General features: G+C 41.1%; 1 protein-coding gene across 1 annotated transcript in view; it reads right to left on the bottom strand.

Moving 5' to 3' along the window:
* LOC121863713 (cadherin-23-like) overlaps positions 1 to 14,095 on the bottom strand; it is a 90,469-nt gene that overhangs the window by 25,215 nt on the left and 51,159 nt on the right. Inside the window, exons 17-22 of the mRNA XM_042362454.1 lie at positions 13,391 to 13,575; positions 3,196 to 3,326; positions 1,699 to 1,854; positions 1,116 to 1,240; positions 641 to 748; positions 18 to 173 (exon numbers count right to left, since the gene is read on the bottom strand). Of these exons, the coding sequence (XP_042218388.1) occupies positions 18 to 173; positions 641 to 748; positions 1,116 to 1,240; positions 1,699 to 1,854; positions 3,196 to 3,326; positions 13,391 to 13,575 (861 nt within the window). The remainder of the gene's footprint in view (positions 1 to 17; positions 174 to 640; positions 749 to 1,115; positions 1,241 to 1,698; positions 1,855 to 3,195; positions 3,327 to 13,390; positions 13,576 to 14,095) is intronic.

Here is a 14,095-nt window from a genome sequence, read left to right as displayed (position 1 = left end):
AAGTGTGTGAGACAAACCTCTCCTGTGGTATCGTTGATAACAAAGAGAAGCGCCCCCTCCCCGCCCAGGGTGTAGGTCACTTCACCATGCTCTTCTGTGTCTGCATCTGTCGCCTCTACAGTTAGCACTGACTTCGGGAACCGGGCGTCCTCAGACAGCCGTGCATGGTACTCCTGGAGTGAGTACAGTGTCAGTGTTTTGTTGCTTTTCAGATAGTATTTACAGTATTTCTTCTAAAGTATTGTAACCTATTTTTATCAGTTAAAAGTCTACTTTATTATATTCTTATTGTTGTGAGGTTTGATACACATGTCTAATTCCATTTTAATCCTAATATTGTAATAAATGACCGATACAGTATAGTACTGCACAGTATATATATATATATATATATATATATATATATATATATATATATATATATATATATATATATATATATATATATATATATATATATATATATATATATATATATATATATATAGAGAGAGAGAGAGAGAGAGAGAGAGAGAGAGAGAGAGAGAGAGAGAGAGAGAGAGAGAGAGAGAGAGAGCTATAAAATTACTCTCTCTAGAACATATGTGTAATACAACACACATAATCTTAAGTCCTCTCTTGGTATGAAATAGTTTCTCACATTTTCTGTGAATATGGGACTGTTGTCATTTACATCCTCGATGTTGACGATGACAGTGGCCTGGCTGGAGCGATCTCCGGCAACGGCCAGTACCTGCAGTGATGTTGTCTGAAGAAAAAATTGTGCTGTAGTCGTATTTATTCTAAATAACTTTTGTTGACAGCTATGATGAAATTTAAAATTGTATTATACTGTGAATTCACTAACTGATGACACAGTAAGAGAACTGTGGTTATTGTGAAAGCAGAGACCAGTGTTAATAGACAAATTTCATTTTTAATCGTACTGACACTTTGAAATCTATAATAAAATCACATTTTAAGATTTTTTTTTTTTTTTTTTTTTTTATACAGTATATATAGAAATATGACAGTTACTATAAACTCCTGAGAATTAGAACACCCATAAAATTTAATATCATTTTGGTCATCACTTGATGAGCCTTGTGGAGTTAAGCAAAGAATGAGGCACTTACTTTTGTCTCAGAGGCTTCATAGTCCAGGCGAGAGTTAAGGGAGACTTGACCAGTGATGGGTGCCACAGTAAACATCTGGTCAGGGTCAGACCCAGCCACCTTTTCATAGCGTCGCACGGGCTGACCTGATGACATCAAACAACCCTACACTAGATTCAAATACAAAACTTTTGTCTGATGTCAAATAAAATACAGTAATACATCCTGGATTCATATAAATATCTTCATATACTGTAGTAAAGTGCTGAGGATACCAATACATTGATGAATTATAACAGTGGAAATAATGTCTACACACTAACAAATAATATTGTTATTTCTTGTGTGTAGGTACTGTAAGCTGCTGATGACCACCACTTACACCTGCCTTCATAATTAATAAGAAGCTGACAGTTCTATTCACTTACCTTGAATTTATACTTGGTTTAACACACAGTGGCACAACTCTTAGTTCAATGAGTGATGAATTAAAGACTGACGCTTGAAATGTGTAACATTGAGTATACAGATGCAATAGTTGTGATCTGACACTGGAGTAATGATCAGCTAAACATACTTTTATGGATGTAATGCTGAGGCAAACCTGTGACGGGATCTTTGGCGGTAACAGAAAAGACACCGGTGCCAGGGTCCTGCTCCTCCTTGACAGTCACTTCCAGCTGGGGACGTGCTGGCGTCCAGGGGGGTGCAAAGATCGGATTCTGGTCACTGAATGCCTGCACGTAGATGGTCACCTCAGCTGATGGGGAAAGATGAATACATTATACCAATGGACCATTTCAACTTGTTATGAGTGTGAGAAACTGTACAATGATAAACAGACAAAGAAAGAAAGAGGTGATGACAGTGCCATGCTTATTTTTGCTCTCCCACTGAGGACTCCCACTACCCCATTGTTGATCGAATTACATTGGCTATTAAACTTAGGATAGTGTTCAAACTCTGTCATGTGACTTCAGGCACTAATGTTTGATGAACCTATAGTATCTGGCCAACCTACTAATTCTTCTGACTACACATTCTGAAATGACTGTGCATAGTAGTGGTCATACTTCATCCCTTGAGGAGCTTGGAGCAGCACAGGAACATTCTTTTACTGCCTTATCTTTTTCTATACAACACCCAGATTGTATAATTGGTTGCCTGCATCCATGAAACAGTTGACTTTTATGGAGGCCTTTAAGAAACAACTTAAGACTTTTTTTAAGCTTATGATCTTGAACAGGATACAGTGATGGGGAATTGCAGGGTTTAAAAAGTATTAAAACTCAAGTCTTTGACTTTGTAGTGTTTTGAGTGCTAGTGAATTCTTAACCCTAGATCGGAAACCCTGACCCAGTTTGTGAACCTGATTTAAAATTGGTGCACTAATTTCCCACCCTATCCAAACTTGGAAAGTGTGGGTTTGTCATATTGTCCTGCCTCAGTGCGACATCAGTCGTCATCGGGGAAGGACACTCTCACTTCACTCTGTCCAGCCCTCACCTCCTGGTGACTAGCTCTGGTGCCAAAAGACCAGGGTACTCAACACATGATTGTTTGATGTTTTTTTTATTTGTTCACTCTAATGTGGATATTATGAGCTTGTGTACAAAATTTACAGAACAGCAGAAACTATGAGAATAATAATTAAATACTGTATATTATGAGACATGATTTGGTGCCTTCTAACTGTTGCTAATGTTTTTTTTTCATTTTCAGATTGATGTGCGGCCTGCTACGTTACAATGGTGAGGAATCAGCTTGTTAGTTGCTGGGGGGGGGGAGGATTAGTCATGTCTCTGCTATGCACTGTTAGCAAGTACTGGGCAATTTTCAGTGTTAACTCTCTTATTACATAAATAAAACAATGAGATCTTACTTCAAGAAAGGCTAATGCCCTGCAACAGTTGCTAGGAAGGGAGGAGAATGGAAATGAGTTACCTGGGTTGTGGGTAAAATGGGTTCCAATCTTGATATGTTGCAGTTTTCAAACCCCTAACCTAACCATACCATAAGAAATGGGCCCACTAAGACTGAGTACAGTATGTTAGATTAAGGTTTATTAGGATAAGAGCCCATTTGGCCATAGATCTATTACCTGTGTCAGTCTGGTTAGGGAAGGCTGCTGAGGCATTGTTGTCAGACACGGTAAGGGTGAGGATGATGACAGCAGCAGCATTGTGGTCCAGACTCCCAGACACTTCTACTTCACCTGTTGTCTCATTCACCCTGTAACACACAGTCTTGGTCTTACTTGGTTCATCATCACCCAAGTTTCTAATTCTAAAAATTTTTCCTTCACCATAAGTACAGTGGGGGATGTAAGTTATCTATTCACAGTGATGCCATTCGGCCTAACAATTGCGCCAAAAGTGTTTACAAAACTGGCGAACATCCCCAGGGAGATCCTTGCGAAGGAGGGCATAAGAAATTTCGCTTATCTAGACGATTGGCTGATAGTGGGAAACTCTTTCAAAGACTGTCAAAGGGCGACCCAACGTACACTAGTACTATTTAAAAAACTAGGATTAAAGATAAACCAGGTCAAATCAAATTTCCTACCATGTAAGAAATTGGATTGGTTAGGTCTCCATTGGGAAACTAATCAGCAGTCAGTTAGTCTACCTGAAGCAAAGGTAACAGATGTGATAAACCAAGTAGAAGCCTTTTGTGCAAAGACAGAGGTTTCTTGGCACGATTAGGAAAAACTACTGGGTCTGTTGAATTTTGCCATCATAGTAGTTCCTTTGGGCAAGTTAAGGAAGAAGCAACTAACTCATCTGGGGTCGAAGTTGCTTCACAGAAACAGAAATATTGCTTCTTCTCTCCCTCTTCAGATCAAGAATCATCTGTCATGGCGGACAAATTTGGACAATCTAATCGGTTAATCTCCCTGTGTTCCCCCTCAAACAGACTTGGTCGTTTGTACGGACGCGTCCGAGATAGGATGGGGATACCATTCCTCAAAAGGAGACTTCCGTCAAGGGAAGTGGAGCAACTCCCTTTGGGACAAACACATAAACATAAAAGAATTAACAGTAGTCCTATTCTTTTAGTTGGCAAACACAAATTTAAAAAACATGATGATTCTGTTTGCCATGGATAACAGAGCGGCAGTGTTTTGTCCCAATCATCAAGGCTCAACCAGATCTTGGTCCCTTCTCACACTGTTAGGAAAAAAAATAAAATAAAAGTTTGTGTAACACAAACACTTTACCTCAAAGCAACTCATATATCGGATGTACAAAACAATTGGGCAGATGCGTTGTCCCGTCTCAGGCCAGTATCGATGAAAACAAAATGGTCCCTAAAGATATTGAAGTTCAAGAGTTTAGTGAGGAAAAATGGGACTCCACAAATAGATCTCTTTGCTCTCACAAAACAATTACAAGCTGCCAATTTATTCATCTCTGGAACGATCGAATCTTTTAGGAAATGCTCTACTCATAGATTGGAACTGTTGGAATTCAATCTATCTGTTCCCATCTGTGAAAATGTTGCCCAAAGTGGTTCACAAACTCAGATCCTACAACCGTGAAATCTCAATCTGTTGGAATGGTGCCCGCATTGACTACAATTGCAACAAGGATGTCTAGACCAGGTACTGCACCCTCAGTTTGAGACACCCTTGGCACTTCACACTTGGAGTTTCTCAAAAGATGTTTAAATAGATTGTTGGGTAATTCCAATATAGTTAACCGAGTGATAGCAGGTCATAGACCCCAAACTTCTATGCAATATGAGAAAGCTTGGAAACTTTTTCACCAATCACATTGTCGGAAACAGTGGTGTTAGAATTTTTAGATTTACTGTTCAGAGTTAAAGGCCCTCAAGGATTGACAATTGCATCTTATAAATCAACATTGGTTGACCCTCTAGCGTGGGGTATTAATATTACTTTGAACCCCAGAATTTATCTAATGCTTAGATCGTCCTTTTTCATTCAGAGACCCCCTCGGCCTAAGAGAATCCCACCTTGGTCTCTATATAAAGTTACTAAATTTATTATGGGGCCTAATTACAATATAAATCTGAACCGGGACAGATTGCTCCAGAAGGCAGCCTTCCATCTCGCAATAGCAACAGGTATGAGAATCAGTGAACTGATTTCAATTTCCAATAATCCATCATTATTGGTATTTTCTGAGGAAGGTGTCACTCTTTTTTCTACGGAGATTCTAAGAAAAATGAAAGGGAGGATTATGAAGCTCAACCTATCAGGTTAAAACAGCTAATGAATGAGACAAGGGTTCCTCATATATTGTGCCCAGTCAAGAATCTTCAAGAATGGTTAACCAGGTTCCCTAGTCAAAGCCCCAATGTATTCTCATCACAGGATGGTAAGAAATTGTCTCCTAGTCAAATGACGAAATATTTATCTCAGTTAGTGAGTCAAGCAGACCCTGGCAAGAAATTTTTGGCACATGACGCCAGGAAATATGCAGGGTCTTTGGCCTTTCTGCAGCATATGAGCCTCAGTCAGATCAAAGAAGTGGGCTTTTGGAAATCTTCAAAACCTTTCAAAACAGCTATCGTCATCTATCTCTGAAAGATGTTTATAATTATAATCTGGACCGAAGCTAGCAGAGCCTTATACGCAGTGTCACCTCCCGCTCAGGTAATCAAAGCTAGACGTCGCATTCTGGATTGAAAAAAGTATTTTTTTTTCAAAAAAACAGCGACGTCGACATCCCACCCATCTCGACCCCTCGAGAGTAGACATTTGTTTACTGCTCGCCCTAGGGCAAGAGATGATGGTAGCAATGCGTGTGATGGAGGGTGCGGGAGGGGGTTTTGAGAATTGCAAATAAATGCCAGGTAGCGACGTGTCCTCCTAATATTACGTATTTATGTATTTATTAGATGTTTAAATTTCCTGTATGTTGGCCTGGCAAGTTAATGCTAGGCATTTACATATGTAGGTATAAAGCTAGACGTCGCATTCTTTACTTTATCACAAAAACATTTTTTTCTTCAAAATAAACGACTTTTTCTTATTTTATAGTTTTATAGATATATTTTTTAATTTCTAAGTCACAGTAAAGTATTTTAATATTTACTCTTGTGCTCTGTAATAAAGAAAACGGTTTTACTAAGGTGGACTATAATATTCTTAGTGATATAAGTTATGTGTTTATTTACAGACTTACACTTGAATTATACATAGAGAAATCAATTATTTATTTTTATTTATTCTATATTTTGTATAAGTGACCAAATTACAGTACCTGTAGCATACATAAGTGCCGCACTGTTTATGTAGCGTTTCCCCTCCATCACCTGTGTCACCTACCATGCCTCTGTGTCACCTACCATGCCTCTGTGTCATCTACCATGCCTCTGTGTCACCTACCATGCCTCTGTGTCACCTACCATGCCTCTGTGTCACCTACCATGCCTCTGTGTCACCTACCATGCCTCTGTGTCACCTACCATGCCTCTGTGTCACCTACCATGCCTCTGTGTCACCTACCATGCCCCAGCCCTGTCATCTACCATGCCTCTGTGTCATCTACCATGCCTCTGTGTCACCCATGCCTCAATTATGTCTCTGCCTAGGCCACCCACCATGCCTCTGTGTCACCCCATGCCTCTGTGTCATCTACCATGTCTCTGTGTCACCCACCATGCCTCTGTGTCACCCACCATGTGTGTCATCTACCATGTCTCTGTGTCACCCCATGTCTCTCAGTCATCTACCATGTCTCTGTGTCACCACCATGTCCCAGGTCATCTACCATGCCTCTGTGTCATCTACTATGTCCTGTGTCACCCACCATGCCTCTGTGTCACTTACCATGTCTCCAGGTCATCTACCATGCCTCTGTGTCACCCCATGCCTACACCATGCCTCTGTGTCATCTACCATGCCTCTGTCCTCACCCACCATGCCCTGTGTCATCCACCATGCCTCTGTGTCACCACCATGCCCTGTGTCACCACTCATGCCTCATGTCATCTACCATGCCTCTGTGTCACCTACCATGCCCTCTGTGTCACCCACCATGTCTGCTGTGTGTCATCTACCATGCCTCTGTGTCATCACCATGCCTCAGGTCACCTACCATGCCTCTGTGTCACCACCATGCACTCCATGTCTCTGTCACCCATGCCTCTGTGTCATCTACCATGCCTCTGTGTCACCCACTACCATATCCATGCCTCTGCACACCATGCCTCTGTGTCCACCTACCATGCCTCTGTGTCACCTACCATGCCTCTGTGTCACTTACCATGTCTCTGTGTCATTTACCATGCCTCTGTGTCATTTACCATGTCTCTGTGTCACCTACCATGCCTCTGTGTCACTTACCATGCCTCTGTGTCACTTACCATGTCTCTGTGTCACCTACCATGTCTCTGTGTCACCTACCATGTCTCTGTGTCATCTACCATGCCTCTGTGTCACTTACCACCATGCCTCTGTGTCACCTACCATGCCTCTGTGTCACTTACCATGTCTCTGTGTCATTTACCATGCCTCTGTGTCATTTACCATGTCTCTGTGTCACCTACCATGCCTCTGTGTCACTTACCATGCCTCTGTGTCACTTACCATGTCTCTGTGTCACCTACCATGTCTCTGTGTCACCTACCATGTCTCTGTGTCATCTACCATGCCTCTGTGTCACTTACCATGTCTCTGTGTCACCTACCATGCCTCTCGCCTACTATAGTGCTTCATTCCTTACCTGTAATGGTGATAAGTGTTACTTTTTGACCTTTAGTAATTACATGTACAGTATAGTCTCGTTTTACGCGGTCAATTAAACCCACGGAGGTCCGCGTATAATGCGAAACGCGTAAACGAAATAACAGAACATATGGGATTAATTGAAATAGAGACTGGGCCGACTGCCAGACTATCCTTTTTCCGACACAATACGTACGTTGTAGTAAAAATAACATCTTAAATTTATGATGGTATGCACACACAATTAATATTTAAGAGAAATATCGATAATATTAGGTTTTTTAACACTTACGTTAGTAGAAGAGATGGCTGGGCACACGGGGATGGGGGATTGGTTCCGAGGCAGAGGGCAGATTATTGGCCCTCGCCTGTATCACCTGTATCACCTGTATCACTATCCACCACAGAGGCTAGCAGGGCCTCCTTGTCAAACCCCTCAAAGTCCATATCCTCACTATCACTGACTTGGGCTGGCTGTGGTGGGTGGCGGGTGAAGAACTCGGTAATGTTTTGTTGACTGGGCAAGCAAGGTTAAATAGACCAATCACAGTTCGCAGCGGAGGGGATGCGTGGCCCAATCACAGTCCGAAACGTCATCTGGCGGTGACGTAAGAGCGACCTAGCACTCAGCTTGTCAGTGGCGCTTCCCGCGTAAATTCAGGAATGTACCGCGTAACTAATAATTGGCGAGTATGGACAGGTGCCGCGTAAATGACCAACCGCGTATAAAAAACCCGCGTAAACCGAGACTATACTATACACATATATGGGTCGATAATTTTTTATCGTTGTATTTTTGTAGGAGGGGGAAGTGCCTCGATAAGTCGGAATTTGGGATAACTCCGCAAGGCCAAAGCCCCATTTATGCCGAGTTATCAAGGGTTTACTTTCTTACATACATATTTGAGTTTGTGTCACATTTTTGGATCATAAAAAATTTCCATAGGAATGCATCTCAACTTTTATAATGGAAGTACAGTACTGTATATGGGAAAATTTGTTTCGCGTTACGGATTTTCGCGTTACAGAAAGATTTTCAGGAACAGAACCTTTCAGTAACCCGGGGATGCCTGCACTTATAATTTACTCATTGAGACTTGATTTAAATTGACAGAAATAGCTGTTTAGTACAAATTTACCCGACCAGACATATAAGACGACCTTAATTATTTCAACTAAAATTGTTGATCTAGACCTATACCTGGCAGGTAAGTCGACCCCCTAAACTGTGATTTGAAAGCTATGTCCTCAGTGTCAGCTAAACTTGCCAACATTTACTTTTTAACAGTTCTCCCATGTTTTGTTTTGATAGTACACTGTTGGCAGTATGTGGCAACAAGTGAACGAAGTCTACATCCTCTGGTACTGTACTGGTAAATGATTAAAATATTATTTTATTTATAACTAGAAAAATATAATGTATACAGTACTATACATATAAATAATAATAATAATAATAATAATAATAATAATAATAATAATAATAATAATAATAATAATAATAATAATAATAATAATATTAATAATAATAGTAGTAATTACTTTTACTTTTATCCTCTTTGCCACTGATCTGCTAGTTAGCTGCTTGGGTGGTCGGTCACGTCTCTGTTACACACTGTTGGCAAGTACTGGGCATGGACTGGCTCCCAAATGTATCTGAACCTACTCCAGTGTTCATTAAGTCTGATCTTGAAACAGCTCACACTCGGTGCCGTCACAACACTCTCTGGCAGGTTGTTCCAAAAGTTCACAATTCTGAGTCTGAAAAAGTTTGCCCTCACAGTTTTCTGGACTTGTGATTTCTTCAACCCTGACCTGTGACCCCTTGCATGGACACTCGACTGAGTAGTGCCCTTTGAGATGTTTATATACCTCAATAAGGTCACCCCTCTACTGTCTGTAGTATAAGCTAGGCAGCTGCAGGCACTCTAATCTCTTTGGATAACTGAGGTGCCGAAGTGCAGGCACTAGTCTGGTGGTCCTCCTTTGGACATTTTCAATCAGATGACAGTCCCTAGCGGGGACCAGACTGGGTGACAGTACCCCGGGAAGGGGAGCACCTCAGTCTTGAAGATCGTTACGAGGGACAGACAGTCTAGATATCTGAACGACCTTTTCATAAGACCTACTAGTTTAGGTCCTTTTTGCATTCCATCTCTATTAATGCAGTATATTCGTCCTGTTGGGATTTATGATACGCCTCCTTACCATTAGTATGACCCAGGTGTATCCTCTTACACTTCGTGACATTGAATCTTAGCAGCCATTTTGTCGATGACTCTTGAAGCTCATAGAAATTTTTATGCATCTCTTCGCAGTCTGTTTGGTTATTAATTTCCCTGAATAACTTGATATCATCTGCAAACATATGTATGGAGGAGTGTGTAGCTTCTGAAATGTTATTTATGAAACAAACAACAATTGGCCAAATACTCTGCCCTGTGGTACCCCGCTTTCACGGGTACATATGACGATTTCATACCATTTATCAGCACACACTACTTGCGATCACGCAGAAAGTCTCCGATCCACTCTAAGACACTTCCCTGAATCACATACCCTTCCAGTTTAATTCTCAGCCTTTCATGGGATACACTGAAGAAAGCCTTGCAAAATCTAAGTATAAATTGTCAATATTGTCGCCCTGTTTCAGAATTTGGGTCCAAACATCTAGTACCTTGAGTAATTGTGTTAAGCAGGAGCGCCCCATCATAAAACAGTGTTGGCAGTCCTTTACATGGTTGTTTCATAGTAGATGTTCCATCATCGCATCTCTTATAAGGCTTCAAGTACTTTACATACTATGCTGGTCAAGCTCATTGATCTACAGTACAGTATAATTATTCGTGGAGTGACTCGCCATTCTTGAATATAGGACTCACATAAGCCATTTTCCAATCACTGGGGACCTTTTGCTTATCAAGGCATCTACAAAAAAGGATCTTCAGAGCTCAGTAAGCTCGTTGCACAACTCTCTTAACACTCTGGGATGCACCATGTCAAGGCCAGGACTCTTATGAACCTTTAGCTTTGACATATTATATCTTGTACCCTTTTCTGAGAACACAAAGTGGGTCAATACTGTGTCAAACCGTCTGGTCTCAAACGCAGGAAGATTGTTCGCATCCCCTCTTGTGAACACCAAGGAAAAGAATTTGCTAAATGCCTCCGCCTTGTCATGGGCAGAATCTGCATAACTACCGTCTTCAAGCCTCAGGTCTGATACGATTACTTGCATTTTTAATTGCGACTCTGTGTAGTGATAAAATGCCTTTGGGTTTGACTTGACCTTGCTTGCAATCCGCCTCTGGAACTCTTTTTCAGCCCTTCTACACTCTGACTTTGTTTAGTTCATGAATCTGGCATACATCCTCCTGTCCTGCTCATCATTTGTCCTAACCCACATCTCAAAACTGAGCTTTCTTCTTAACTTTGTCAACTGCTGTATGGTTCATGTGTAATGGTCTCCTTGTATTGCTAGAGGCACTGGGTTTGGTCTTAGCGATCAAATGATTCACTTTACTGGTTATGATATTCAGCGTAGTGTCTGTGTTCTTATATATATTAGTGAGTCAGGCCAGTGAATACCTCTCATCTCCTCCCCCATCCTGTCATAATTAGTATTGTAATATTTGAACCTTGGCCTGGTTTTGTCATGAACCAAGTAACAGTTAAATTTGACAGACAACGTTACGTGGTGACTGGTGCCGATGGGGGCTAAGTGTTCCAGCTTAGCCACCATTCCCTCCTCATTGGTTATGATGAGATCCAGTAGTTTGGGAGTTTTCTCCCCTCTGTAATGAGTCAGATCTTTAACATTTTGGAATAGAAAATTATCTCACGGAGTTTTTACAAAAAGGGTAGCAGGAATATTAAGGTTTCATTTCTCTAGTTGATGTCGACATAGTTGAAGTCCCTCATGACAAGGAGGTGGATTGGGTTGAGCACTGTTGCATTGTCAATTAAGGCTCTTACGTTTTTGGTTTATTAAGCTACAGTTTGGGGGATCTGTAGATACATCCAACAATGAGTAAGTCTCTCCCCTTTAGTTTAATTTTACTCCACTTTGATTCTTCAAAAACATCCTCTCCCTGTACCCTCACCTGGCTGGCTCTAAGTTCTTGGCTAGCATAGATAACCACACCCCTCTTGCAAGTTGCTTGAGAAAGGTATATAAATGAGTCATATCCATCTAGATTGAATTCACATTCCTCCGGGTCGATTTTTCTGTTCTTGTAAAACAGTTCTAAGACTCCTGCTATATCAGGTTGATGTACTTTGAGTTGTTTCAAACTCCTGTCTCTTATCAAGGAATGTGTCAGTATTAGTGTACATATATGACTTTCAAGCCAGAATATTTTCTCAGTAACATCTCTGAACTTGGTAGTGATTCCGGCCTCCCCCTAATCTCAGCAGCTGCCTCGTTTACTAAATACAGAACATTGTATTTTGTGGGGTGTGGTCAAAGATGACATTGTTTACATGGCGCTCACCTCCTCCCCTGGTTCTGTACTGGTGCACTTGCCTCCACTACCTTCCCCTTGTACATAGCCCATGCAGGTCCGTCCATCCCCGGTACATATACAGTACGGTAAATAAATAAATACATGAATGTAAGATGTAGGATTAGTATTATTGTTATGTTGGTGCTACCCAGGAACCCCTGGTAGCAGAGATGAGCTGTGGCAGGCAGTTCCCGCCTGTCAGTCATGTAGCACGGATCTCCACATTAAAGTTCTCGGCTGCTGCATGGTGTTTCTCCTCCCCTTCAAGAAAACGCCTAATAATGTAAGATGTGAGAACTACTGAACAAGCAGAGAGAGAGAGAGAGAGAGAGGTCAGTCATCTGTTGTTCTCATAGTTGCCAGTTTAGCATTGTTTTCACTGTCTACCTTTAATGCCACTTGTAATAGTTTTTGGCATTTAGCCAAGTCATTGTTAACAATTAGTATTACCTTTTCAGATAATGCTTTACATGTACAGTAATGGTATTTCTCCTGATTTTTTTATGTATTTAGCAACTTTGTAGCAATTTTAGGGATGAATCTAGTGACATTCACAAACAAGTGTTGGCAACACTGGCCGAGCGGCTGCAGGCCAGCTAGCTGTCTCCTTGTTTACAACTGTACAGTACATTCGTGTTAACGTTTAAAAAATCCAGGAGCATGATATGAATATACTGTAACTGCATTTTGTTTGTAAGAAACCGCAGTTAACACCAAAAGATATTTTAATGTTTTGAAAGGTGTTGGTATGTGTAGGGGCTCCCATAATATGACTAGAGTAAACACTGACCTTAGGCTGAGTTCAGTAAAAGTTACTCGTGTGGAAAAATGCGACAGTTAGGTAAAACTTAGTTGTGAGTGCTGGAAATTAAGTGCCTGAGACCTACCGGTACAGTAGAGTGAAAATCTGATGTTAGTGGTGGAGTGTACTTAGAGGTTCACATTTTATACCTGTTGTATACGACGACCCCTAGTTTAGAACACAAAAACTGGAGCTTCAGTGGTCGACTTACTTATAAGCTGTAATATATACGGTATATTAAATGCTTCAACAACAGTGACATTACCAACCTACAATACAAGCAGAGGCATACCTGAAGGAGGAGAGGTAGTCATATGGGGAGTTTGGGGTGAGGGCAATGCCAGTCTTGTCCCTGGCCATAAAGGGTTGAGTGATCTCATAGAGAAGCTGGGCACCCAAATCCATGTCAGTGGCCCTTACCGTCACCACCTTCTCCCCCACCGGCAGCCGCTCACTCACGTACTGTACGTAAGATTCCTGTTTCGGGAAATAAAAGTTAAGTAAGAATAATCATATGTCAGTTAGAACATACATGGATGTACAGTATTACCAGTAGTACAGTTCAGTATGTCCTACCTGTAATAAAAATTATATCTGTCCCCCCAAATTTGCGGTGGGGGACATTTTTACTTGTGTACAAAGAAATGTATATTCCCGTATGTGTTTGCCCTAAGGACAATTATTTCTTTTACCTGTATTGTAAATATATGTGTGTCTAGACACACACACACACACACACACACACATATTTACAATACAGGTAAAGGAACTTACTGTCTCTAGAACGAATGGCTCTCTGTCCCAGCCGCAAAAATGCCAGCAACTTTAAAACTACCCACAGACATTCTTGGGCACATCCAGGGTGTCATCCGCGAAAAAAATCTACGGACTTGGGGTCGCCTGTATTGTTATTTTTTTATCATTCCACCTTTGATGCCCGTCTATATCATGACCAAAATATATAAGAAGTGGATTCATCAGTATTTTCTCTTTACAA

The sequence above is a fragment of the Homarus americanus genome, unplaced genomic scaffold (assembly GCF_018991925.1).
Source record: "Homarus americanus isolate GMGI-L3 unplaced genomic scaffold, GMGI_Hamer_2.0 scaffold48354, whole genome shotgun sequence".
Classification (NCBI taxonomy): domain Eukaryota; kingdom Metazoa; phylum Arthropoda; class Malacostraca; order Decapoda; family Nephropidae; genus Homarus; species Homarus americanus.
The sequence above is the reverse complement of the archived record's forward strand: the minus strand, read 5'-3'. Positions and strand labels throughout refer to the sequence as shown.